The following is a 27,924-nucleotide window of genomic DNA, read 5'->3' as shown; positions in this document are numbered from 1 at the left end:
GTCTCAAACTTGAGGCCCATGGGCCGCATGCGGGCCGCCAGGTATTATTTTGAGACCCTCGGTATGTTACCATTGTTTTGGAACGTTGCCCATCTCATTGCTGTAACCTCACGCAAGTGCTTTCCTGCATCTGTATGTGATTGTGAGGTGGAGTGGAGAGGACAATCGCGTACAGATGCAGGATAGCGCTTGTGTGAGGTTATAGCAGTGAGGCGGGCAATGTTCCAGAACATAAGGTAACTGTTGGAGGCAGTGCAACTTCTGCGTGCGTACGTAATCACGTGAACTCTCACAAAATTCGGCACATTTCCTGGCTGTGACTGTTTGATGTAAGATGGCGGTTGTGTCCGGTGCTGGAGGAGGTGAGAGCTGAAGGCGGTTGTGGATGCGACCACCGGACACTTAAGGCACAAGTTTTCCAGGCACAAGTCGAAAATTGATTCTCCCCTCTACAAAAAAGCCTAGAGGACTACACCAAAATCACAATTTTGCATGAAGTAGAAACATAGAACATAGAAACATAGAAAGATGACGGCAGAAAAGGGCTACAGCCCACCAAGTCTGCCCACTATTTTGTCCCACCCCATCAAGTCTGAGTGCTAATGACCCAATTCCTTAGCTCGACCTCCTTAGGGATCCCACGTGGATGTCCCATTTATTTTTAAAGTCGAGTACACTGGTGGCCTTGACCACTTGCACCGGAAGTTTGTTCCAGTGATCTACCACCCGTTCTGTAAAGAAATACTTCCTGGTGTCACCATTAAATTTCCCTCCTCTGAGTTTGAACGGGTGCCCCCTTGTGGCCGAGGGTCCCCTGGGGAAGAATATATCGCTTTCCGTCTCGACACGACCTGTGATGTATTTAAACGTCTCAATCATGTCTCCCCTTTCTCTACGCTCCTCAAGAGTATAGAGATGCAGTTTGTCCAGTCTTTCCTCGTATGGGAGACTCCTGAGTCCGGAGACCATTCTAGTGGCCATTCGTTGGACTGACTCAGCTCGAAGCACGTCTTTTTGGTAGTGTGGTCTCCAAAACTGCACACAGTATTCCAGGTGAGGTCTCACCATGGCTCTGTAGAGCGGCATCATGACTTCAGGTTGACGGCTGACGAAGCCTCTATTGATACATCCCAACATTTGCCTTGCCTTGGATGAGGCTTGCTCCACTTGTTTGGCAGCCTTCATGTCTGAACTGACGATCACACCCAAGTCCCGTTCTTCTGAAGTTCTAGCTAGTGTTTCTCCATTCAGGGTGTAAGTTTTGCATGGATTTCCGCAGCCGAGATGCATGACCTTACATTTCTTAGCGTTGAAGCCCAGCTGCCATGTCGAGGACCAGTTTTCCAGCGTGATCAGATCCTGCGTCATACTATCCTTAAGATTGTTTTCACTTACTATATTACACAGTTTGGCGTCGTCGGCGAACAGTGTTACTTTACCCTGAAGCCCTTGGGTCAAGTCTCTTATGAATATGTTGAAAAGAGATGGTCCCAGGACCGAGCCCTGCGGCACTCCGCTAGTTACCTCCGATGTCTCAGAGAGGGTGCCGTTGACCACCACCCTCTGAAGTCTTCCACTCAGCCAATCATCGACCCATGCAGTTAGTTTCTCGCCTAGACCCATCGACTTCATCTTGTTTAATAGTCTGCGGTGCGGGACACTGTCAAACGCCTTGCTGAAATCCAAGTACACTATGTCTAGAGACTCTCCCAGATCCAGTTTTCCCGTCACCCAATCGAAGAAGCTGATAAGATTGGATTGGCATGACCTACCCCTAGTGAATCCATGTTGACGGGGATCCCTTAGGTCTCCCTCATCTAAAATCGTATCTAATTTTCCTTTAAGTAGAGTTTCCATGAGTTTACACACAATTGATGTGAGACTCACTGGTCGGTAGTTCGCAGTCTCTGCTCTGCATCCCTTTTTGTGCAGAGGAACGACGTTAGCTGTTTTCCAGTCCAGGGGGACTCTCCCCGTACTTAGGGAGAGATTGAAGAGCATGGCTAATGGTTTCGCTAGAACATCGCATAGCTCTCTGAGCACTCGTGGGTGTAAATTGTCCGGCCCCATGGCCTTGTTCACCTTGAGTCCTGACAGTTCTCTGTAAACATCCGCAGTTGTGAACTCAAAATTCTGAAATGGATCTTCCATGCTTTGCTTTGTTTCCAACCGAGGCCCGTTCCCTGGTGCCTCGCAGGTAAAGACAGAGCAGAAGTAATCATTCAGCAGTTTAGCTTTATCTGAATTTGTTTCCACATAACTCCCGTCTGGCGCTCTAAGGCGTACTATCCCATTTGTGTTCTTCTTCCTGTCGCTAATGTACCTGAAGAAGGATTTGTCCCCTTTCTTAATATTCTTCGCTAGAGTTTCTTCCATTCTAAGTTTGGCCTCCCTGACTGCTGTTTTGACCGCTGCGGACTTTGTCTTGTATTCAATGTTCGCTTCTTTCTCCCCGGTGCGTTTGTATGAGAGAAATGCTCTTTTCTTCTCCTTGACGCGGTACAAGATCTCATCAGTGAACCATTTGGGTCTCTTGTTTCTTTGTTGTTTATTTACAGATTTAATGTATCGGACAGTTGCCTCCTGAACGGTCGATTTCAAGGTTGACCACATAGCTTCCACATTATCGGTTTCTTCTTGAACCTGTAGTGTCTGATGAACGAAATTTCGCATGCGTTCGAAGTCAACGCCCCGGAAATTGAGTACCCTTGTTCTTGTTTGAGATCTAGGGAAGCCTTTCCTAAGGTTAAACCATACCATGTTATGGTCGCTGGTGGCTAGCGTTTCCCCCACTGAGACCTCCGAGACACTTTCCCCATTCGTAAGTACTAGGTCCAGGATGGCCTGGGCCCTTGTAGGCTCTAGCACCATTTGTTTGAGCTGTACTCCCTTCATAGATGTTAATATCCTCCTGCTGTCACAAGTTGTCGCTGAGAGTGTGTTCCAGTCTACATCAGGCATATTGAAGTCTCCTAATAGAACAACATCCCCCCGCAAGGTGATATTCTCAATATCTTCAATTAATTCCGCGTCTTTGTCCTCCGATTGTTTAGGAGGTCTGTATACCACACCGAGGTACAGGCATTTTTCTCCGCCTCTGGCCAGGTTCACCCAGATGGATTCCCCAGTATACTTAACATCCGTGATCCTGGTTGTCTTGATGTGCTCTTTGACGTAAAGTGCTACCCCTCCTCCTAGCTTACCCTCTCTGTCTTTGCGAAGCAGGTTGTATCCTGGTATAGTCATATCCCACCCATGAGAGTTTGTAAACCATGTTTCGGACACAGCCACCACGTCTAAGTCTGCATTAATCATTTCTGTTTCTAGTTCTAGAAGTTTGTTCCCTAGGCTGTGTGCGTTTACATACATAGCTCTCCACTCTTGGTGTTTACTGAGGTCCTGATGAGTTAAAGTATCTCCTAGCGAATCTTTTGTAGTAAGGGTACTTACCTCGGACTTGGAAGCGGAGTTTTGGTTCGCCACCTCAGGATTTTTACTTACTGCTCTGGTGTAAAAGTGGGTACCCACCCCCGACTTATAGTTTATAAATCTTTCCTTAATTGCTTCTGATAATTTCAGCTATACACAGCTGAAAGCAGTGCAATATGCAGAAAGTGAAAAACTAAACTTCACTTTCTGCATGTTGCATTGCTTTCAGCTGTGTGAATTTGTGGCAGCCAATCACCTAGTGGCTCTGCACATGCAGGAGCGAAGAAAGGTTGCTTCTGCTGCTGTTCACTGCTGGACCACCAGGGATAATAAAGGTATGTGAGGGAAGCGGGAGGGAGGTAAAAATTCTTAGAATCAGCTGGGACAGGAGGCAGGATTGATCCCTCCTGTCCTGGCCACCGCTGGACCACCAGGTCTCATGGCAGGCCCAGTGGAGGCTTGCAAGACACGAGGGAGGGGGGACAGGGTACAAAAACTGGCAGCAAGGGAATGGGGCTGGGTGCAGAGACTGGCAGGGCAGGGGAGAGAGTGAGGCAGTTGGATGCAGAGCCTGGAAAAGTAGCGAGGAAGGGGGAACAGGGTGCAGAATTTGGCAGGGCAGGACAAGGCAAGGTACTGCACTTGAATATTAACTCCCCAGTTTATATTCGAGTCAACCCTTTTGCTTCCTTTTTTTGGGGGAAAAAAGGTTACCTCGGTTTATATTTGAGTATATACGGTATGTCTATCTATCTGCTGAGGTAGAGAGAATTTTTAAAGGAGGCTGCTGCATAGTGCACGGTATCCTTTATGGCATAGCTTTGCCATTTTGTTTCTCTACACTTGCTGGTAGATGAGCATAACCTTCATGTCTCTGGATTGATCTGTGGGATGAAATGGAATGGGCAAATAAGTAATATTTATTTACTCATTTAAAAAGTCTGAAGACTAGGGGACTCTCCATGAAAGTAGTAAGTAGCAAGAATTTCTTCAGTCAATGCATAATTAAATTGTAGCATTTGTAATGAGGATACTGTCAAGGCAGCTGGCATATCTAGGCTTAATAGGGATTTAAGAGATTTCCTAGAATAATAACTGAATAAGCCATTATTAGCTACAAAGGTTTCCATCTTTTCCTTGATTACTTCCTGAGAAAAGGTAAACTTTTCAGGATCCTGCCAAATACTTGTGACCTAGATTTGCCACTGATAGAGATAGGATGCTGCACTTGATGGACCTGTGGTTTTACCCAGTATGGCACTTCTTAGATTCTTATGAGATCTGATTTAGAATACTATGTACAATTATGGAGACCACATTTTCAAAAGGGATATAAACTGGATGGAGTACTATATATTCTGAGGATGGCTACTAAAATGGTAAGTGCTCATGATTATAAAGCATATAGGAACAGATCTATAAGATGTTACCCTGGAGATAAAAACATCCATGACACAAATCCAGCCTCTTTCCATGGAAAGGAGGCTCTGGAATGAAAGGTTATGAGAAAAGTAGCAAAGGTAGACTTAGCAGTAATCTAAGGAGATACTTCTTTACAGAAAGGGTAGGAGATCTTTGGGGAAACTTCCTACTGGAGCTAGTGGACACCATAAATACATCTCAATTCATGAAAGCATGGAACAAACACAGAAGATATCTGAGGGAAAGGAGAATGTTGAACTGATTGGACATTGTGAATAGGCAGATTAGACGGGCTCCCGCATAGTATTCATCTGCCTTCATGCTCTCAGTCTAAAATTATGCAACAGGCTAATCATTATTAGGAAAAATGTGTACATGTTTTTGTTTTTTTGTTTTTTTTTATTTATCAAAATTTTTTAAACATTATCATTTATACAAATAATAAGAAAAGGAATTTAACAAATACATAAATAAAAAGTAATTATAACCCAAAAGGTTATAGCAATAATTTCCTCAAGCCCACATAAATTGAGAGAGCATAAACAGGTTTTTAAAACTAATCAGAAAGTGATCGATAAGTTTGTAAATGTTGATTCTAATTTAAAAATTATGGAAAAAATAGTTAAAACAACAGAGTCTCAAGTGGTTACATTACAAGCAGTTTCCTCAACAGCGGTTAAGGACTTTCATATCACTCATATGAAATTTGAAAAAATGGAAAATTTGCAGAGAGCAAAAAATCTTCGTCTAGTCAATTTCCCCAAAACTCATTTGTTGTCTCCAGAAATTTTGGTTAAGAAATTCTTTAAAGAAGTTTTGGGGATGACTGACGTAGAAAATTTGCCATTAACAAATTTATATTATATTCCTCAGAGGAAGAAAGTTTCCATAGAATCAGGTGTAGATCAGTTGGAACAAATTGATTTTGATTTAACAGGATTTTTGGAGGATTCACAAGATGTGATTCCAACTAGATCTACACTCTTAATAACATGTACAAGAGAGATAGATAAATCCTTAATAATGAAAGCTTATTTTCAAAATAAGCAAGCTAAATTTTGTGGAGATAATGTATTGATATTTCCGGATGTGGCCCAAGCAACACAATTGAGAAGAAAATCTTTCTTGGCTTTGAAATCTAGGGTATTGGCTTTGGGTGCCACTTTTTACTTAAAATTTCCTTGTAAATGCTTGGTTAGGTTTGAAGAAAATGATTATGTTTATTGGGATTCAATGCAGTTAGAACAATTTTTACAACATCATGAAGTTAGTTCTTCTTCTTCTGTGACCACGTAATTAATATTTGGAATTTTGAAAAAAGGCACCATTTTGTTTGATCATTTGATCAAAATGTGTACATGTTTAATGAACCATTAGGTTCTGTTAAAAATAAGGATAAACATGGTAGAAGTAGGCAATATTAAAGTTCACTCCTTAGAAAATAACTTTTCCTAAAGAAAATAAAACTAAATATCTTACCCCTTGACATTTTTCCTTAATTATTTTCCCTTCTGCTTCCCATTGGGGCCGACCATCTGTTAAGAGAAATGAACACAAACAAAATTTGATTAAACTGCAGTTTTCCTCCTAAGAAATAATTCAGTAAGGCCTTTTTCAGTACTAAACAGAGTTTATCAGATCTACTGTTTGCCTCACTGGCCTTCTGAAGAACGCCAACATTTTTCAAAAATACTTCATTATGTGACAATCATCTGAACAGGAAGAAATGAAAATTTAAATGGAATAGTTTAACAAACTACTTTAATTTATATCTATTTTCCTATTAATAAGTAAAGGACAATTCATGTATATCAGAAAAACAACCATACCACCACCCCCTCCAAAAAAAAATTTTTTTTTTAAAAGACACCACAGAAAAATATTCACATTGACAATGTTCTGATGTTCTCCTTAAACAGACCCCCACCCATATCAGCAATCAACATTTCCCAACAAAGGGGGAAATAGAAGCTACAACTCTAAAAAGAACAAAAAAGGAGCAGCTAAACAAATTCCAAGTTTCCAAGTTTATTAATATTTGATTGATCGCTTATTACAAACTAAGCGATGAACAATTTATTTAAAATAAATAGAATTTTAGAAGTATTACAATAAGTTGGGTTCTAATACAAACAGACAAAACAGACTGACATGATACATAAGGGAGGAAAGAAAACGGGAGGGAATAGTTACAATATTTAATCTTTTTCATAATCTAAAGAAGAAGAAGAGGGGGCAGGAAAGAACATACGGAAAGGGAATGTGAAAATATGATAAAAAGTAATTTTTTAAAAATAGAAAATTAAATATAATGCGTTTTTTAAATGTTAAAAGCGTCTTTAAATAAAAAAGTTTTTAAAATGGTTTTGAATTTATTAAGATCTTTAACTTCTCTTATATATAGTGGTAAATTATTCCAAATTTGGGGGGCCATTACAGAAAATATGTCTAATCGTCTGGTGCCAATTATCTTTAAGGATGGAATCATTAATTGTCCTTGCGTTGAAGAGCGGAGGGATCGTATTGCATTGTAGGGAACAAGTAACCTATCTATGAATTGTGGTTCATGCGTAGTTAATGTTTTAAATACTAATAGGGAAATTTTGTAAATTATACGTTGGTTGATAGGCAACCAGTGTGAATCAATAAGGAAAGGAGTGACATGATCAAATTTTTTTCCATTGTGAATTATTTTAACTGCGGTATTTTGTATTATTTGTAGTCGTTTCTTTTCCTTTTGGGTAATATTCAGCAATAGTGAATTACAATAGTCGAGCTTGGCAATCACTAAAGAATTAATTAAAATATTTAACGATTTGGGTTCCAAGAATTTCGACACAGATCGAATCATGCGCAAGCGATAAAAACAACTTTTAACTATATTACTGATATGATCGTGGTATGTAAAATTATGATCAATTGTGACGCCGAGTATTTTTAATGATGATACAAGCTCTATAGGGACATTGTCAATGGAAAATGAAGTTATTGGTGTTAATCCTGATTTAATAGGAAAAAGTAGTGCTTTGGTCTTAATTATGTTTAAAGCTATTTACTAATTTGTACTCAGAAATTATCAACATTGTTCCTTGGATATGCCTTTAGACAGATGATGTAGTGAATTAAGAATATCTTCCTGATAAAGAGGTAGAGCATGGTTTCCAAGTTTGGAACACTTGACAGCACATTTGTGAACCATTTTATATAATCAGTAAAGGGCAATTTTATAACTGCATACAAGGAAAAATATGTGCACTGTTTGGAAAATAAACCCTGGGAACATTATATACTTATACAGTAATATACATGTTCTTTGGGGGCATACATATTTTGTCAAGTAAAATGAAAATAGCAATCACCTAAAGTATGTGCAAAAGTGATGATGCCCTTTTCCAAACCCATTCTCAGGAAAACCTCTTAACGGTAGGTAAACATATGCATAAACAGACTGCATACACATAAGATTACATATTGTGCCCATTTATATAGGAGCGGTATATGAGGGAACATGTAATGTGGAAGAATGTAGCTTTTTTGGTGCCATTATTCAAGAACTGTTTCAGTTGTTTTACAAGTCTTATCTTCCTATATTGCTGTGTGCCAAAGTGCCAGAATGACGATGGTGGTAGTGGTGGAATCTTTTGAAAAACAGAATAGGCGGAAATATTTCTTGTATAAAGGAATTGATTTTTTTTTTTTTTTGGCATGCTTGGTTCTCCAAATCCATTGATCCAATATATCCAGTTTTCAAATCTATCTGAGATATTGACTTTTCCCCAAATGCCAATCAAACAATTTTTATCACTTTTCTTGAGAATATCTCTGCCTACTGATAGACAGATGGACATTGAACTCTTTTATACAATGCTTTCCAGCATTTCATATGCTAGATGCAAAGCAAAAACGAGACAGGAGAGAAAACCCCATACGTAGAGAATGACACTGGGACAAATTTTCCCTGTTCCCACAAGATCTCTCTATCCCTGTCTCGTGAGCTCTGTCCCTGTCCCATTTCTGCAAACTCTGTCTTCATCTGCACAATCCTCAAACACTTTAAAATCATAAGTGTTTGAGGCTTCTGTGGTTAAGACAGAGCTTGCAGAAATGGTACAGGATCAGAACTCGTGGAGACGGGGACAAAATTTCTGCCTCCCTGTGTCATTCTCTACCCATATGTTTGTAAGGATGATTAAAAAGTGCTATGAAGATGGTCATACAAACCACAAAGGCACGGTTTAAAAAAAATGGAAAGTAGGACCTAAAAAAATAAATAGAAAAGTGCATAAGCAATAATATATTAAATGAAAAATATTCATAAAGCAGGCAGAATATTTGAGACTTGTCAAAAAGAGAAAAATGAAAGATTAGGTTGTTACCTGGTTAATCTTATTTCTATTAATAAAACACAGGAGTCCGTACATTAGTTGATCAATTCATGTTCACGAACCACTTGCAGAAAGGTGTCAATCACACCTTTCAGCTCCTCCTTCTTCCCCCAGTACAGTATAACTCTCTCTTCAGTTTGTGTCAAAGCAATCGAGTTCCACTCTAAAAGAAGAAAAGAGAAGGAGGGGTACAGGGAATTTCCCTGAAAACAACATACATTTCTGTTCTGCTCTGTAACTCATAAAAAAGAACAATTATTAGTATGAACTTGCAACATAGGTGTTTCAATGAACCAACCTGCTGTGTGCAATTAACACTAACACATAAGGAATTCCAAAGCTCAATAACTCAATAATAGTAAGTTAATCATACATGTTCATCCAACAGACAGGAGAACAACTCCAATTCTGGACCATAGAGTTGTCCGAGGCAGAAAGCAGGCGAATTGCAGAACACACAGGGTGGGTTGTACAGACTCCTGTGTATATTAACAGAAACAAGATTATCCAGGTAAGAACCTAATCTTTCATTGTTACAAAAGCAGTGTCAGACGTCTAGAGAGGGATGTACCAAAGCAGTGTCAGACGTCTAGGGAGGGACATATGAGCCTGCCCACAAGACAGAGAACCCAAAAGCGGCGTCCTCTGAAGCCACCACATCTACTCTGTAGAATCTTGTAAGTGGACAAAGTAGCTGCTTTACAGATCTCTTTGGGTGGAATTGCCCAGGACTCTGCCCATGAAGATGCCACACTTCTGGTCAAATAAGTTTTGATGGAAATAGGTGGCTGTTTGCCACAGCCAATGTAGGCCGATGAAATTGCCACGCGGATCCATCTGGCGAAAGAAGTCTTGGAAGCTGGTCTGTCTCATCTGGACTGGCTGGTTAGAATAAAAATATGGTCAGAAACAGTGGTATAGCAAGGGAGGTTGGGCCTCAGCTCCCTTCTGTCCTTGTTCTGTAGGAGCCTCACTGCTTCTAATAAGTCATAAGGTGAGCAGGCTCCCATGTGAAAGGACCCCGAGCCTCGAAGTAACACAAAATAGGCTGGCTCATCAGGTACACCTGGGGGTTGCCCTGCAAACTGCAGTACTCTTTCGTGGAGTCTATGTTCACTCCCAGGCAGAATAGGCAGAGTAGCCCCAAATATGGTGTCCTTAGGTACCAAAGCCTCCCAAAAATGGAGTAAAAAGACCCAAAAATAATAAAAACCTTGCAGAGCAGATCAAAACACCACTTCCTAGTTCACTTGCAGAAGTAAAAACTGTAGAAGGAGCTATACTCCACTGGGGAAGAAGATGAAAGATGTGACTGATTCCCTTCTGTAAGTGGTTCACAAGTATGGATTGATCACCTAATGTATGGACTCCTGTGTATATGAAAAAGAACTAATATCAAGTACTTTTCCAAACTCAAAACCTGCAATACTCAGGAGAGAGAACCACCACACAGATTAGATTTTCACATCTAATTGCCCTGAAGGGAAAAAGTACTCAAAGAAAAAGTCAATGAAATTCTTCATTTTTAGAACAGCTGTAAAATAAGCGAGTAAAAGTACCCATTGATTTTGCAATTATGTTGAAGAAAAGAAAGTTGCTCCAATGATAATAGGGCATTCAGGGAGGATAAACCCATAACAGAAAATAAAAATGATCTCTTTGCTTATGTCTTCATTGTAAACATACGAGGGGGGAAGGATCAGGAATCAAAACATACTAAAATAATTAGGGACTGCTGTTTGAAACAAAATTTAATATTATTTATTTCATTATCAAAATGATAGGAGGGAATAGGGATCAGATTATGTCCCCATGCACACCTTGATTCAGAAATCTGATACCAACACCTCATCTAAAAAATAAAAAAAAAATTTGAAAAAAGAGCTCATCATGATGAAAACTGATGCATGTGTTCTCCAACTGGCAAAAAGGGAGACCACAGATAAATTGGTGAGAATATCTGTCTATTTGTTTCAAGTGTTTTGACAGAGTATAATCTCTATCAAGCTAGTCTTATTTACATGACTGATAATGCAGCTTTTATTTATTTATTCAATTTTCTATACAGTTCTCCCAGGGGAGATTAGGTCAAGATGAGGTCTGGATAGGCTGCGCAGGTCATAATCTGAATCTCATACTCTCTCATGGACTCCAGTCATCAAAAACTGAAGCTGATCCTCAGCAATACCACTTACAAAATTGTTAGAAAGAAGGGTAGAACACTGCCATAAACAGATTGTGAACATTGATAGCATTTCAATGCAGCCAACTGCTGAACCACCAACAAAACAAGACTTGGAGATATTTTTTAAAACTTATTTAAGAGCCAGGAAACAACAACTATGATTGCAGTGGTCACCTATATATCGAGCTCGAACAAGGAATTCTGCTGGTCTCTTACTACCTACCGGCAACAGAGATCCCATATGTGGCCGAAACTGACATGTTGCCTGCTCCCTACTTGGGACTCTTGTCACAGCACATCAGAACGAACAATTAAGGAAGGTAAAATGGAACTAAACTCTGGCTCTGTAGATGTAATTTTTGAAATGATTGTTTTTTCACAGTCCATGTTGATAAAAATGTTTTTTTTGCATACATAAAGTTATGCCTATTGCTTTGTGTTAAATTTTAAGAAGTTATAGGATACATTGTGTGTTCTTTCTTGAATTTACCGGATCTTTTAAATGTAGGTTGGGTATAGGAATGGGAAAGAATTGACTGGGGATTGGTGAGGTGATGGTATGATTATGTCCCCGTGTGTACTTTAGTGCAGAAAGGATTCAAGCAGTTTTGGTGTAGGGCAGGAAAAAGGTCCAAGGCCTTACCCTTATACCAGACATTAACTTCTTCCATTTAAATTATATGAGCTCTTAATGGAATCTTTCCTGAAAGCAAGCAGAACTCTAGAAACACTCTCATACAGATAAATGAATGCAGCCAATCGTCCAAATTGCAGGTGTACCCATATTCAGTGCCACCACCACCACTAATCTTGGAAAATGTCCAGTATGCCATCTCTAAACTAAGGGCTAGATGCACAAAACATAGTCGTTAAGACCATGTGAATCATGGTTGGCCAATTTTTTGGCTGACTCTGGAAAAGCGATTGATGCATCAACAAACCTCCATGCAAATAATTTGCATGGAGGTTTGTGGTAATCCCCGTCCGATCAGTTGCTCTGAGAGTGACTGACACATGTGCAGAGATGGTTTTGGAAAGCCCTAACAGCTGAATGGAAGAGAAAGCCCGTCAGCTGTTGGGACTTTTTTCTTTAATGGCACAGATGCTGTGCGAGTGCTACACACACACAATATCTGCCCCATTAAAAAAATGCTGTGACGGCCCCCCTCCCAAAGATCCTCCATGAACTGGCACCGGGAGACCTGCCATGTGGAAGCAAAAATTGGCAGGAGGGATGCTCACTCCCTCCTGCCAGGCAAACTGACCACCCCCCCGTGGTAGTGAAAATGGCAGGAGGTATGGCCCACTCTGTCCTGCTAATGGAGGTCCCCCCTGCACCAGGCACCCCCCCTCCCCCGCACCGTCTCCTAAACTCTCCCTTCTCAATAAAGGAAAAAAAAAAAGGCAAGAGGGATTCCCACTCCCTCCTGCCACTGGATGCTCCTCACGAACCTCCCCCCACCCGTGAACCCCATCCCTCTGTACCTTTGCGAGAAGTTGAGAGCAAGATGGATGCTCAGACCCTAATGCTCCGAGGCCTGCCAGTCCAAAATGGCAGGCCTTCTGCTCCCCGGTTATTATTCGATGCACGAGGAGGGACCTACGGATGGTTTTCAGGGAGTTTCTGAGGTCTAGCCTCTTCATGTCCTTCACCAGCTTCTTCAAACCTTCTCCAAAGAGAAGTTGACCCCAAAAAGGAAGCTGTTATGTAGACTGAAAAAATATTGTTATTGTTATTCAAGCAGTGATTCTTTCATCTTTGGGGATTTGTTACCACCAGGATTCAAAATTATTCCTCCTTATTGAGGAAATAAGAGGAAGGGGATACTATTATTCAGGATAGTTTTTACAATTCTAGAGTCCAAGCTGACTAATCATCTACAGATACTATCCTGTAAATTAAGCAAGAATAACCTGGTGGATTCCCTATCCTGTATCCTGTTTTAACCCTCCCCCAGGGAGCTGGGCAAATGTCAGGGATGATTTATTTTAATTTGTGTTGCTTAACTCAGCTTGCTCACCATATAGCATTTTGCTGAGGGCCATCAATTTGTATTTTGAGGACAAGGATAATGCCGAAATTATAGATGTCAAAACTTTTCTATCATCACTGGATTATATTTTGCCAAAATTTACGCAATCTCATGAAATGGGTCATCATTTAGATTTTAGTAGCTCTTTCCTCTAAGGATGGCTCTTCTAAAATTTCTCTGAATAATGGCATTTGGCATCCGAACATGTGGTCAGATCACTTTACATTTTATTTCAATCTGACTTGAATGCATTTACAATCTAAAAGACCATCTATACTAAAAAGGGAGGTTGTATTAAGGGGCCAAACTGATCCCACAGAATTCTGGAAATGCTAGGAGCAAACACCCAAGATAAAAGATACTAATGGATACGCCTTCCACTGGGAAGACTCTTGTCTCTCTGTACTTGATAGCTTAGCTCCAAAGCATCGAGTTAAAAAACGCATTTTTAAATTTAAGGATTGGTTTGATAAAGAGCTATATGCTATGCAACATACAGTAAGACTTTTAGAACAAATCTGGATTAAAATTTGGCATAATCAGACCATGAAATTTGGAAGAAAAAAGTTCATAGCTATAAGCAATTATTAAAGGATAAATGAAAAGCTTTTTATTTTTCTAGAATAGGTGTCTCAGCAACTAATAAGAAAAAGTTAAGTTGGTTTCTAACATCTTTAATATATACAGTGAGCCCTCCAAATCCACAGTTTCAGTATTCGCGGATTCGGTTATTCGCAATTTTTAAAAAAAAATAAAGCTGCATTCCGGACCTTCCTCGCTTCCCTCCCGGCATTCCAGACCTCAAGAGACTACGGGAACTCAAAGCAGCCATTTGCAATGAGTGATCTGCACGGGGCAGGAGCGTAGGAAGATAGCTCCTGTCCCGAAAGCCTGCTAGACCACCAGGTAAGGTCTGGGATGCCGGAAGGGAGGCAGGTGTGGGTCAGAGCCAGCCCAAAAGTTATTCATGGGCTGGTTCTGCACCTAACCCCCGTGAATATGGAGGGGTAAGTGTACTCAGTCTTTGCACATTACACTTCCAGTGTCAGAAGAGTTAGCTCTCTATTTTAGCTCTAAAATTAACAACCTAAGAACATCTTGTCCTTGGTCTGAGGAGCCAAATTCTCAAATCTTGCTTCCACCAACAGAAGCTAGTTATGCAGATTTAGGTAAGAATATCTTGTCCTTGGGTTTGAGGAGTCAGATTCCCAAATCTTGCTTCCACCATTAGAAGCTAGTTATGCAGATTTAGGTTACAGCTCCTTCAGCAGAACTGACTAGGATCACTTTAAGAAATTATACAATAAGTACGTTAACTCGTTTTGTCATTTGGATCTTTGCTCTCCAGCAGTTATGAAGGTAGCCCTATTGGATTCCAACTTGAATTATTTAACTGGCTGCCCCATATGTTGGAGTTAAGCAAATTTCCATCAAAGGAAGGACATATCATAATTACCTCTATAGTTAAACATTCCAAAGAATCCATTTCACTAGCTATGAATTACAGACAAATTGCATCCATCCCATTTTTTGTAGAACTAATGGAAGGTAGATGCTATGGTGCATCAGGGTTTCCATGTTATGGAAATTGCGCACTGTTAGAGTCTACTTTGATGTCTCATCTTTTAAACTGTTAGTACAATCATTAGTTCTAAGTCACAAGGAGTACAGTAATATTGCCTACTTTGCTGGTGTTCAAAAAATTTTTCAAAGAATACATTATCATCCAGAATGCAGCTGTCCGATTCATCTTTAATTTGAAAAAGTTTGATCGTGTTATTCCTTTTTTTCGAGAACTACATTGGCTGCCTGTTGAGGCTCAAGTGAAATTTAAGTTTGATTTCATTTATTTTACGTTATCAGATCAAATACCCAACTATCTTGTAGACTCATTCAGTTTTGTAAATTTTATGTGTTCCCGAAGCACATATGCTCTATTTGTTTTTTTCATCTATTAAGGGTTGCCAATATAAGAAATATCATCAGCGTCTTTATTCGTACCAAGCAGCATTATGGGATAAGGATTTTAAATTTATGAAATTGACCTCCAGCTCTTTATCAACATTTTGAGGAAACAATTTAAAACATATTTGTTTACTATATTTTTGGGTAATTAATGTATTTCATCTAATAATATGTTTATTCATTTTTGTAAACCGCATTGAACTTATTGGTATTGCAGTATAGAAATGGATTTTTATGTTTGTGGATTACTGTAGTGTCTATTTAATGGGTCTACCTGCCAAACAACTACAAAGAGTGCAATCTCTCCAAAATGTGGCTGCTAAATTGATTTTGGGGTGGATGGAAGTCTGACCATATGACTGCACTTATAGTTGAATTGCACTGGCTACATATGCAGGCATGAATAGAATGTAAAGATAATATATGAATCATGCCCAGGTTATCTAATTCCTATAGTGTTGATTTATTGGCTCTCCCAATGTCTGCATTTCTCACTAGAACTTTTGCTACCCCTTTCCTCTGCTAAGATTTGTCAGCTGCTTAGCACAAAAAATAAAACCTTGTGTGGAAAAGCTCTGGAATTATGGAAGGTATATCATCATATCTTAGAGGGATTGACCAATATACAGTTTGCTTTTTAGAAAAGTGTTGAATGCACTTTCTTCCTTTGCTCCTGCCCGTGGAGAGTCGCTAGCTGATTGGCTGCCGTGAACTCGTGGCAGCCAATCAAAGCGGCTCTGCGCGGGCAGGAGCAACCTTCCTTCACTCTTGCACTTGCAGAGACACTAGGTGATTGGGTCCCACGAAAATTCACGATAGCCAATCAGCTAGCAGCTCTGCACAGGCAGGAGCGAAGGAAGGTTGCTCCTGCCGCAATTCACTGCTGGACAACCAGGGATACTAAAGATATGCGGAGGAGGTGGGAGGGAGGTAAAAATTCTTAGAATCAGTTGTGACAGGAGGCAGGAGGGATCCCTCTTATCCCGGACATCATTGAACCATCAAGTCTCATGGCAGACCCAGTGGAGGCCTGGAGGTCATCAGGAGGGAGGGGGACAGGGTACAGAACCTGACAGGGAGGGAGTGGGGCTGGGTGCAGAGACTGGCAGGGGAGGAGAGGGAGAAAGTGATGGGGCTGGATGCAGAGCCTGGCCGAACAGTGAGGAAAGGGGAACAAGGTGCAGGACTTGGCAGGGCAGGGGTAAAGAAAGGCCCTGCACTTGAATATTAACCCCCTGGTTTATATTTGAGTCGATCTTTTTTCCTCTTGAGGGGAAAAAAAAAGGTTACCTCGGTTTAGATTCGAGTCAGTTTACATTTGAGCATACAATATACAGTAAGCATAAGGAAGCATATCAACTTTCCTTATTTTGAATAAATTAGTAAAACTGCTTATTATTAAAATGACTAAAGAACAGTATTTGCAAAATACCTCAGAATCTAGCATTCGGGTTCACTTCATGCTACTCCATATATTTCCAAGTGCTCGTGGACAATGTCCTAAATTACTGAAGCTAGAGTTTCTACAAAGAATGCTTAATTTAACAGCACATATAAAAACATGCACGATTGCTATCTGAATGCTTAGTGCCTCCATCTTTATCATACCTAAGTACAGGAAGAGTCCCGTTGGATTGGAAAATGGCTAACGTCATTCCACTCCACAAAAAGGGATGCAGGACGGAGGCTGAGAATTATAGACCGGCGAGTTTCACATTGATAGTGAGTAAACTTATGGAAATACTAATCAAACGCCAATTGGATACGATCCTGAATGAGGAGAATCTACGAGATCCCCATCAACATGGTTTTACGAAGGGAAGGTCCTGCCAATCAAATCTGATCAGCTTCTTTGACTGGGTAACAAGAAAGCTGGATATAGGGGAGTCCCTGGATGTCGTGTACTTGGACTTCAGCAAAGCGTTTGATAGCGCCCCACACCGCAGGTTATTGAGCAAGATGGGTTCGATGGGACTGGGTGAAACATTAACCGCATGGGTTAGGGACTGGCTTAGAGGTAGACTTCAGAAGGGTAGTGGTAAATGGAGGTGGAGGTGATCAGCGGAGTGCCGCAGGGCTCGGTCTTGGGCCCGATCCTATTTAACATCTTCATAAGAGACTTGGCTGAAGTGCTTCAAGGTAAAATTACATTATTCGCAGATGACGCCAAACTATGCATCATAGTAGGCAACCGCACAACAGATGAAAGCACAGTGCCCGACAAAAGCTCAATGCCCGACAGTATGACGCAAGAACTACTCCTGCTGGAGCATTGGTCAAAGACTTGGCAACTAAGTTTCAATGCCAAAAAATGCAAGGTCATGCACCTTGGCGGCAAAAATCCATGCAGGATTTATACCCTAAATGGTGAGATCCTAGCAAGGACTGTAGCAGAACGTGACTTGGGGGTGATCATTAGCGAAGACATGAAGATTGCCAATCAAGTGGAGAAAGCTTCATCTAGGGCTAGACAAATCATGGGCTGTATCCGTAGAAGTTTCGTCAGCCATAAGCCCGAGGTCATAATGCCGCTGTACAGATCCATGGTGAGACCCCATCTGGAATACTGTGTACAATTCTGGAGGCTGCATTATCAAAAAGATGTGCGGAGAGTTGAGTTGGTTCAGCGAATGGCCACCAGGATAGTCTCAGGTCTCAAAGATCTCCCGTATGAGGAACGACTGTGTAAGTTGCAGCTGTACTCACTCGAGGAACACAGAGAGAGGGGAGACATGATCGAGACGTTCAAATATGTCACAGGCCGTATCGAGGTGGAAGAGGATCTCTTTTTCCTTAAAGGACCCACGGCAACAAGAGGGCATCCGTTGAAAATCAGGGGTGGGAAATTTCATAGCAACACCAGAAAATATTTCTTCACCGAAAGGGTGGTTGATCGCTGGAATAATCTTCCACAACAGGTAATTGAGGCCAGCAGCGTGCCAGATTTTAAGAAAAGATGGGATTGGCATGTGGGATCTCTTCATGGAGGTAGTTAGGGGGTGGGCCATTAGTATGGGCAGACTAGATGGGCCGTGGCCCTTTTCTGTCGTCATGTTCTATGTTTCTATACACATTATCCTATCTACTCTTAACCTCCCTTTTACAAAACCGCAATAGCTGTTTTTAGTGCAGGCTGGCGCGCAGAATGCTCCGCACTGCTACCGATGCTCAGAGTTCCTATGAGCGTCGGGAGCAGCGCAGAGCATTCAGCGCAACGGTCTGTGCTAAAAAACGCTTTAGTGGTTTTGAAAAAGGAGGGGGGATGTTAATACAGAGTAGGATTTTTAGAATTTGAAGAACTGAAACATTCCCAGGCCAACTATGAAAATTAAGAAGATAATACAAGAGCTTAATGTAGTGCAGACATGTCAAACTCTGGCCCACAGTGTGCTGAAATTTGGCCTGTTAGATAATTTCCAATTTCCCCTAAAGCTGGCTCCCTGGTACAAGCGCCGCATCATTTGTAGATTCACACCACATCATCTGTAGGTTCACGTAGCCTGCAGAGGATAGTTGGTTGGCAGTAGTGATCCTAGCAAGCTGCCGCAGCCTCAGCTGCACGTTCCCTCTGGTGCGGTCCCGCCCCTCCTCTGACGTACAGGACCGCGCCAGAGGGAACATGCAGCTGAGGCTGCGGCAGCTTGCTAGGATCGCTACTGCCAACCAACTATCCTCTGCAGGCTACGTGAACCTACAGATGATGCGGCATGAACCTGCAGAGTCAGGTCCCAAACAGAACCGCAGATGAGGAAAGGTATTTTGGGGCTGGTATTCTTAGGAAGTTATAATTTAATCAGGCAAAAATCAAAACAAAATTATATATAAATATTCAATATAAAAGCATGAGAGGTATCATATTAAATAAGCTTGACATATTTCATGTGCTCCCACCATTAGTTGAGCACAAGTTTTTCCATCATTTACCCCAAAGTAAGTGAATAATTATGCAATATTAAATAATGCATTTATCTGCGCTCAGTTAACAATACTGATACTGGTGTTTCAGAAACAGCACAGCTTTGTCTTTTTTATTTATTTTGTTTGCATCACAGAGCTGACGTGGGGTTGGAGAGGTTGTAACCCTTCTACTAATACTAAGGGGCATATAGTGCCTGCTAAATCGGTTAGCGTACCTTAATAAAAGGACCTCTAAGTATCTTAAAAAAAAATTTGGCCCGTGACTTGGCCTTTTTTTAAGATTTTGGCCCCTTATGTGATTGAGTTTGACACACCTGATGTAGTACATTCTGTGGATAAGAAAGAAAAACAGTCTTCTATGAGGTAATCCTTCTTGCAATCAAGCCACATGCTAACAGATATATGCAGAATGTTATCTTACCTTGTCCTTTTTCAAAAAATATAATTTTTGAGTCAGGAAGGAAATTAGAGCCAGTTACAACCATTTCTACGCCACCATTTACAGAACAACTGTTGATGTTATATTTCTCAATCTGAGGAAGTTCTTGAGCAGATCGCTGAGCTGTTTTGAAATAATGAGTTACACAGAAGTTACAGTGATTTGTAGATACTATTAAATTCAAAATTCAGTCACAAAGTATTATTAACGTTATTAATAGATAAGGGGTCACAAAATATTTTCAGTTTTGAATATTTTAGGTAACATCTAAAATAAGACATTTTAATGCCACCTTCTCCATTTTGTTGCATTAGTGTGTTGTGACCTCTATCACCTATGGCCTCACAAAGAATGTATGTGACCTCACCATTTTTCATTGAGTCAGTGCGTTTAAGTCTGTATTGTTTCAAAGCAAAGAACTATCCTCCCCTTTTATGAAGCCGCATTAGACTTTTTTATCGCCAGCTGTGGCGGTATTAGCTCAGACGCTCATAGAATTTTATCACGGCCGGTAATGCGGCTTCGTAAAGGGGGGTGCATATTCTTTTAGGGCAGGCAGCAGATCTCATCCCTCACCATGGCAACAGCATAAAAACAATTTATATATCATAAGATGTCTCAGTCTTGTAGAATATTTTTGAACAGACAGCCAAGTCAGCTATTTCCAAGTTCTTACTCATTTCTATGTGATTTACTGCTACAAAACAATTAGAGCTCAAATTATGGTTTTTGAAAAATCTTTTTATATAAAAATAAGACAGCCTGTTGGTGTGCATAAATAGAATATTTATACTTTATTTACAAGTATAAATTTAAGGAGATGGAGCAGCGCAGAGAAGTAGCTCTCTTCTCTCTTCCCTCTCTCCCCACCCCCCTCCTGGGCACTTTTTTTCATTTACATTTCATTTACATTTCCCAAGAATTCTATAGTTTCAACGGTTCTCCCTTCTGCTTCTATTTCCTATCTCCCCTCTTTTTCAACCTTTCAAAGTTCTTTAGACCATTGTAGTCTTATTAGAATGTTTATTTTCTTATTTTTCTCATCTATCTCTATTTTATTTTTTCATTACTCTACTAATTGTCATTTTTCTAGGTACTTTAGTTAGATTGTGAGCCTTCGGGACAGTAAGGGAATATCTAAGTACCCATTTTACTTATAATTTTAATGCACCCTATTGTCTATTTTTTCTGTAAACCGCTTAGAATCCTAACGGAGTTTAGCGGTATATAAGAAATAAATTACATTACATTACATTACATTACACTCTGCTCATTGGATAAGTCTCTCTTATCTGTACCCTTCTCTACAGCCAACCCCAGACTCCATCCCTTCTATCTTGCTGTACCATAAGGCTGGTACAGCCTTCACTTGATACATCAGGCTCCATCTCTGGCAGTATTCAAATCCAGATTCAAAGCTCACTTTTTTTGAAGCTACTTTCCATTCCAAACTCCAGCCCACCTTCTACTATAATCACTAATATCTGTCTTATCCTCATCTGAGCACAGTGTATTGATGCCCCTTCTTATCCAGTTTGTCTGTCTATTAAGCAGGGACTGTCTATTCTGTGTTTTGATATACAGACCTGCGTATGTCTAGTAGTGCTATAGAAATGACTAAGAGCAATCTTTAAATAGGTTTTGTACAAAATTGTATAGGCCCAAAATTTTACACTGAGTCTTGAATAAATAGAATATTTATATTCTATTTACAAGTGTAAATCCAAGAAAATGAAGCAGAACAGAGAAGGGTGCATTTAAATAGGTTTTGTACAAACTTTTTTATAAGCTCATCATTTTAAACTAAGCTATATTTGTGGTTTATAAGAATCCCAGGCAGAAATTACATTACAAAGTTTATATAAAGAACAAGCAGCATGAACAACTGACAAAATGAACTCAAGGATGAAAATCTTCACAAACAACAGCATGACCTTAATAAAAATATGCAGACCATATAATACAAAACAAAAAATAAAGCTGAATGGTTTAAGTGAACAGAACTGGGACAAGAAAGAAAATATCAGGAAAGAAATTAATCTTTTAATGATGTTATAGCCTCAAAAAAACCTCTATGCTTTTGGTGTGGATTCTTAGGGAAATCTAATAGCTAATTCTGGCTTAAGAAAAAAGAGCCAGGCAACATACCTTATATTTACATGGATAGTTAAAAAATAAAACTAAGGTCCTCATTTACAAAGCTGCGCTGGCCGTGGCGGTAAGAACTCCAACGCTCATAGAATTCTTATTGTTGCAGCCGGCGCTAAAAACGCTAGTGCGGCTTTGTAAAGGAGGGGGTAAATTGCTTAAGCATGTATTTTCTGTACACAGCAAGATAGATCAGGCTGACTAGTGGTGATATTATCACTTGACAGCACGATAGAACAGTTCTCCTATAGCTCAGAACTAGTGTAAAGTTCAGAACATTCATGACCCTTCCTGTGAGCAGCTCTCTCCTTAGTCCCTGAATTGGTTCCATATCTCAAGGAGGACTACAATTCTTAAGAAGGCAGAAAGAACGTGTGCCTGATTAATCCTGCTGTCTAAAGAAAACGGCAGTTACAGATAAACAATTCAACTTTTTCCAGCAATAAGCAGGATATAAATCAGGCACACATGCATTAGTTACTCCTAAGCTGTGATCTACTCTACTGTATAAATGTTTTGTCCATTTTGGAAAGCAGTGTGTTATTTACAAAGAGAAAGACAAGTTGCTCATTACTGCTTGGCTAAAAACACTCTTGATTATTGAAAGATTCAGGCAGTATTGTGATAGGAAAGTATGAGATTGAGGATCAGCTTTGCAGATGTTCTATAATGAAGCAGATTTATGAACTACTACCAATGGATGCAGTGGCTCTTATCTGAAGAGGCTTGACTGGCCTGGTTAAAGAAACCACAGTCTGCTTCTAACAGAATTAGATATAGGTTGCTAGCCAATTAGCTATGGTTCATATGCCAATAGAATGCCAAGTTGGTTGAGATCAAAGGAGACCCCTGTGTAAATATTTTGAAGGATTTACTTCAGATAGTAAGCAAGAACTTATTTACAGACTAGCATGTTAAGACTTCTCTTGTGTATTCTTGTGCAGACAGGGTAATACAGTATATAATGTAGGTAGGTAGTAGTGCTGCCCGATTCAGAGAAAACATTTTTCGATTCGATTTGGCCTATTGAATTTTCAATTGGATTAGATTCACTTTTTCTGCTCAATCGGGCGGGTTTTTTAAAAACAGCCTGGTGGGTTTATTTTTGTAGCCTCTTCACCCCACCCCACCCCTCTTTGCCCTCTCCAATCACATGCCGGTGATGGGGTGTAAACAAAACAAGACTTTTCCTCTTTCTGTTAGAAACTAGCTCATGCTCGCTAACACCAGCTCTGGCAGGAAACGCATTTCAAATCTGATATATTGTAATCACAAAATAGAAAATAAAATTATTTTTTCTACCTTTTGTTGTCTGCTCATTTTATTATTCAAATGAAGTTGGCTCCAGGCTCTGGTTTTGTTTTCTTTTAACTTGCTCACCAGGGTCTCCTGACCATTTGACGTTTTCTTCTTTCCCCATGCTCACCATTCATCTTTCATCTCTGTACCTTCCATTCCATTACCATATCCAATATTTTTGTTTCTTTCCCACTGTCTACCATCTTTCTCTCTCTCTCTCCCCCTGCCTTATGCCCTCAAACCTCTCTATTCTCCTCCATGCAGCATTTCTCCCTTCCTCCCCTCCATTATCACATGCAACATTCTTTCTCTCTTCCCATGCAACATCTCTCCCTGCCTTCTATCCTTTTTTTTATTTTATTTTTATTGATTTGAAAATTATCACAAGTAATACATTTGTTAAAGAAATACAGAAAGCAAATAACAACATGACGAAAAAAATTATAAATGCGGCATTTAAATTATCATCCTTCTTAGACCTCAAAATAAAAAAAAAAGGAGGGATCCAATTATCCTGCCTTCTATCCTATGTCCAACATTTCTCTCTCTCTTATCCATGCATTTCTCCCTCCCCTCCACCATACGGCAAAATGTCTCCCTCTCACCCCTTCCTACCTTTTTGTTTATTCCAGGCAGAATTCTGTGCACAAAATTAGCAAATTCTGCAAGTTTATTTGTCAAAATTTAAACAAGATTATTGCAAAATTATTATCCATATTCTATTTAAAACACTTAAAATAAAATGTTTTTCTTCTACCTTTGTTGTCTAGATGTTTTAATTTTTCCATCATGTTGGTTCCAGTTTCTTTTTTCTGCTTTCCTGTCTAATTCTCCTTCAAGTGGCTGCTATCCATTTATCTGTTCTACTCTCTCCTGTCTATTCCCTCACTACACTTGCCTCAGACATATTAATAATTCATTTTTAGCCCTTTTCTGCCTTTCTTACCCTTCTCCTCTTTTTCACTTTTCAGCTACCTATCAAATTTCCATCTTCTCTCCCATTCCCCATCTCATTCTTTCCTCAGCCCTCCATTCCTTTTCATCTTCAATATACCTCCATTACCATATTTCTTTTCTACCCAGTGGCGTACCAAGGGTGTGGTGGGAGGGGCGGTCTACCCCGGGTGCACGCTTTAAGGGTGTGCACAGCTGGCACACCGGGTCCGGAACATTCCACCCTACTCTGCCACTGCTGCTTTCCTGAAACAGTTCACTCCAGGTCAAAAGGCTACTGGCACTCTAAACTGTAGTGTGTACCTAACAGGCGTACAGTTGAGGCTCCTCTAAATTTAGAAAACCTGGGGAGGTGGGGGAAATGGGGTGAGGGACTGGACCCTTCCAAGTGTGGCACCCCTGAGGTCAGTAGGATCCCTGAAAGGGACCCCCCAAGCTCTATCTGGACAGCAAAAGGGACAAGAAAGATTCACTAAATCAGATCCAATAGGCCCACAACAAACCTCAGCACAGACTGCACAAGTTACCACTCAACCTGCTGGAGACTGAGAAAAGACTGATTGCAATAGGGAGTGAACAGCCCACTTGTACAGAAGTTAAGTTAGTATCTCAGTCTCCACTTGCTGGCAGAGGAGTGTAAACCCATCCGTTTCTGTGCCAGTCTGGAGGGATGCTAAAGAACCCCTCAAAAGAAATTGAAGGTGGCTTGTCACACCCGAAATACACTGAAGAAATAGCTATGCAAATCCATCTTGAAATGGACACCTTAGAAGCTGGCTTCCCTAGGCAGTTAGGATTTGTCAGAACAAAGAGATGGTCTGACACGCGAAAAGCATTTGTCATTTTGAGATAGAGGAGAACTCTCTCAACATCCAGCAAAGCCAAAATTTTGACCTTTTTCTTCAAACCTGTGGTATGGAACATGGGTAGCCAGACTTCCTGATTTACTTGGAAGGCCAAAACAACCTTTGATAGAAAGGAAAGTACCATGCACATTAATATCCCAGCCTCTGTAAATCTGAGGAAAGGCTCTTTGCATGACATAGCCTGTAGCTCTGAGACCCTTCTTGCTGAGGTGATAGCTACTAGGAAAAACATCTTGACCGTAAGACCTATCAACCTCTTGTAAGGCATGTAAAGGGCCTTACTGAGGGCATGCAAAATAATGTTAAGATTCCATGTCAGGAACAGTTGTTGCACAGGAGGACACAGCTGCAACATTCCCTTCAAAAATCTGGCTACATCAGGATGAGAGTCCAAAGAAACTTTCTCCACTCAAGCCCTAAAGCACAAGAGGCCTGACACCTGTACTTTGAGAGAACCAACTGCCAGACCTTCTCGAGACCATCCAGAAGGAATGCCAGGACCACTGACATCAGAGCCTTAAAAGGCTCCACATTCTGCTTAGAACACAAGCACTGCAACAATTTCCAAGGCCCAGCATAGGCTGCAACAGTCATCGGTTTCTTAGATCTTAAGGGGGTAGCTACGACCATCTCTGATTAGCCTTTCCGCACTAAGACCACAGGCTCAAGAGCCATGCCGTAAGCCCAAAGTGTTCTGGATCCTCCAGGGCAATCAGGCCCTGCGAGAGAATTGTGGATGAAGTGGCAATTTGAGATGTTTGTCCCTCTGTAGCCGAACTAGATCCATGTACCACTGTTGACATGGTTAATCTGGAGCAACCAGGATTAACAACCCCGGATGGGTCTCTATTCTGCGAATAATCCAGTCTGTCCTGGGCCACAGGGGAAACATGTACAACAGATCTTTCGCTAGCCAAGGTTGTACTAGGGCGGCCATGCTAGTGTATCTGAGGTCGAATCTTCGGCCGAAGAACCGAGAGACTTTTTTGTTGGTCATCAAATCGAACATCGGACACCCCCAGTGACTCACAATGCTGTCGAAGGCCTTCCTGACCAATGACCAATCCCTCAGATTCAGAGTCCATCAGAGATAGTTAGCTTGCACAATGTCCACTCCCACTATATGTGCTGCTAATAGAGCATACAAGTGGACTTCTGCCCAGAAAAATGACGACTGAGCCTCCTTTCTCAATGAGGCACTCTTGGTGCTTTCCTGCCTGTTGATGCATGCCACAGCTGTGGCATTGTCTGAGAACACCCTGACTGCTTTGTCTTCCAGAGTGTTCTGCAGCATCTACAGCACTAGATGAATGGCACGCAGCTCCAATCTGTTGATGGACCATTTCCTCCAAGAGGGTAGCCATCAGCCCTAAACTGGATGACCCTTGTAATGATCACCCCAGCAAAGACTGGCATCTGTTGTTAGGATCACCCAAGAGGATATTCGGAGAGGCAAACCTTTGGACAATGACTCAGATTGGAGCCAACCCAAACTTTGACACACCTCCGCCGTCCAGATTAGTAGCATATGGAGAGAATCCATCTGAGGAGACTAGGACAAAAGCACGTCCTGGAGAGGGCGAAGATGAGCTTCTGCCCATGGAACAACCTCTATGGTTGCTATCATTGACCCCAGCACCTGTAGGTAATGTCAAGTTGTAGGAGCAGGCTTTGCCAGGATTTCCAAAATCTGGCATCTTAGCTTCAATTTACATGGCTTCAGAAGGAAGACTTGGCCTTCCACCATGTCGAAGTGGATCCTCAAGTATTCTATAGATAGTGTTGGTTCCAGGTGGCTCTTTAGAAAACTGATAATCCTCTCCAGGTCCTGCAGGAGTTGCACAACTTGCACTACTACTTTCTCGACACTGACTTTGGACAGAGCTCAGATCAGACAACTGTATGGATGTCCCTGGATCCCCGCCTTGTGCAGGTGCACTGTTACAATGACCATCACCTCGGCAAAGGTGCCGTTGCCAGACCAAATGGTAGCACCGAGAACTAGCTGTCTCTCTCCAGCATATGGAACCTCAGGAACTTCCTGTGAACTGGACATATGGGAATAAACAAGTAAGCCTCTATCAAATCCAGGGAGGCTAGGAATTCCCCCGGCACAAGGGAGGCTATGAATGAACACACTATCTCCATCTGGATTGGGGCACTTTGATTCCTATATTGACCAACTTTAGAGCTAGGATTGACCTTCAGTCTAAGTCTTTCTTGGGTACAATAAAGTATATAGAGCACCTGCCCAAGCACGATTCCTTGGTAAGGGATGAGTTCTATGGCTTGAATATCCTTATGATCAATATATCCTATTCACTATAGGAGGACATTATTAATCTTCTTTCTTTTAACTAAAGTGAACTTCAGTGACTCAACTCGGTGTGGAAAAAACTACAATGAGTAATCGATCAGCCTAGATCTTCATCAGCCCGTTATATATATTTTCATTAATTCAAATAAACTTATCATTTCTTCAGTATTCATAATATTTATTTTCAAAAAATGAACTTATCTTTAGTAGTGCTTAGACATTTTATACAGGGGAGGTTCCCGACATGACATCATGTTTTGCAATAAGCTGTTTCAAGGTTTCTCCCCTATAAAAAAATGACACCTTAATTAGCCTCTGACTACAAAAATTAAGTAAAATCTTTTTTAAACATATCAATCTTTTTATCTGCTAGAGTAAAAATCTCTCTTACCTTCCTCCCATTTGCATTCTCAAGAAAATGGCAGCATTCTCAAAAGCTATTTAAATCTATCAGCTGACCTCTTACTGACCAATTGCAGAGCACACCACATTAGTGCCATCCATTCTATCGCAGCATTAAGGCTGAAAGGATGAACAGTATTCAGATTAAAAATCCATTGCTGT

At 40.8% G+C, this 27,924-nt stretch overlaps 1 protein-coding gene across 3 annotated transcripts in view; it reads right to left on the bottom strand.

The window, feature by feature from the left end:
• Window positions 1-27,924, bottom strand: part of NFATC3 (nuclear factor of activated T cells 3) — a 217,760-nt gene that overhangs the window by 35,829 nt on the left and 154,007 nt on the right. For all 3 annotated transcript variants that reach the window (XM_033941418.1, XM_033941420.1, XM_033941417.1), the window contains exons 6-7: window positions 19,759-19,899; window positions 6,331-6,386 (exon numbers count right to left, since the gene is read on the bottom strand). In XM_033941418.1, the coding sequence (XP_033797309.1) occupies window positions 6,331-6,386; window positions 19,759-19,899 (197 nt within the window). The remainder of the gene's footprint in view (window positions 1-6,330; window positions 6,387-19,758; window positions 19,900-27,924) is intronic.

The sequence above is a fragment of the Geotrypetes seraphini genome, chromosome 4 (genome assembly GCF_902459505.1).
Source record: "Geotrypetes seraphini chromosome 4, aGeoSer1.1, whole genome shotgun sequence".
Classification (NCBI taxonomy): domain Eukaryota; kingdom Metazoa; phylum Chordata; class Amphibia; order Gymnophiona; family Dermophiidae; genus Geotrypetes; species Geotrypetes seraphini.
Note: the sequence above shows the minus strand (reverse complement) of the source record. Positions and strands in the feature narration are given on the sequence as shown.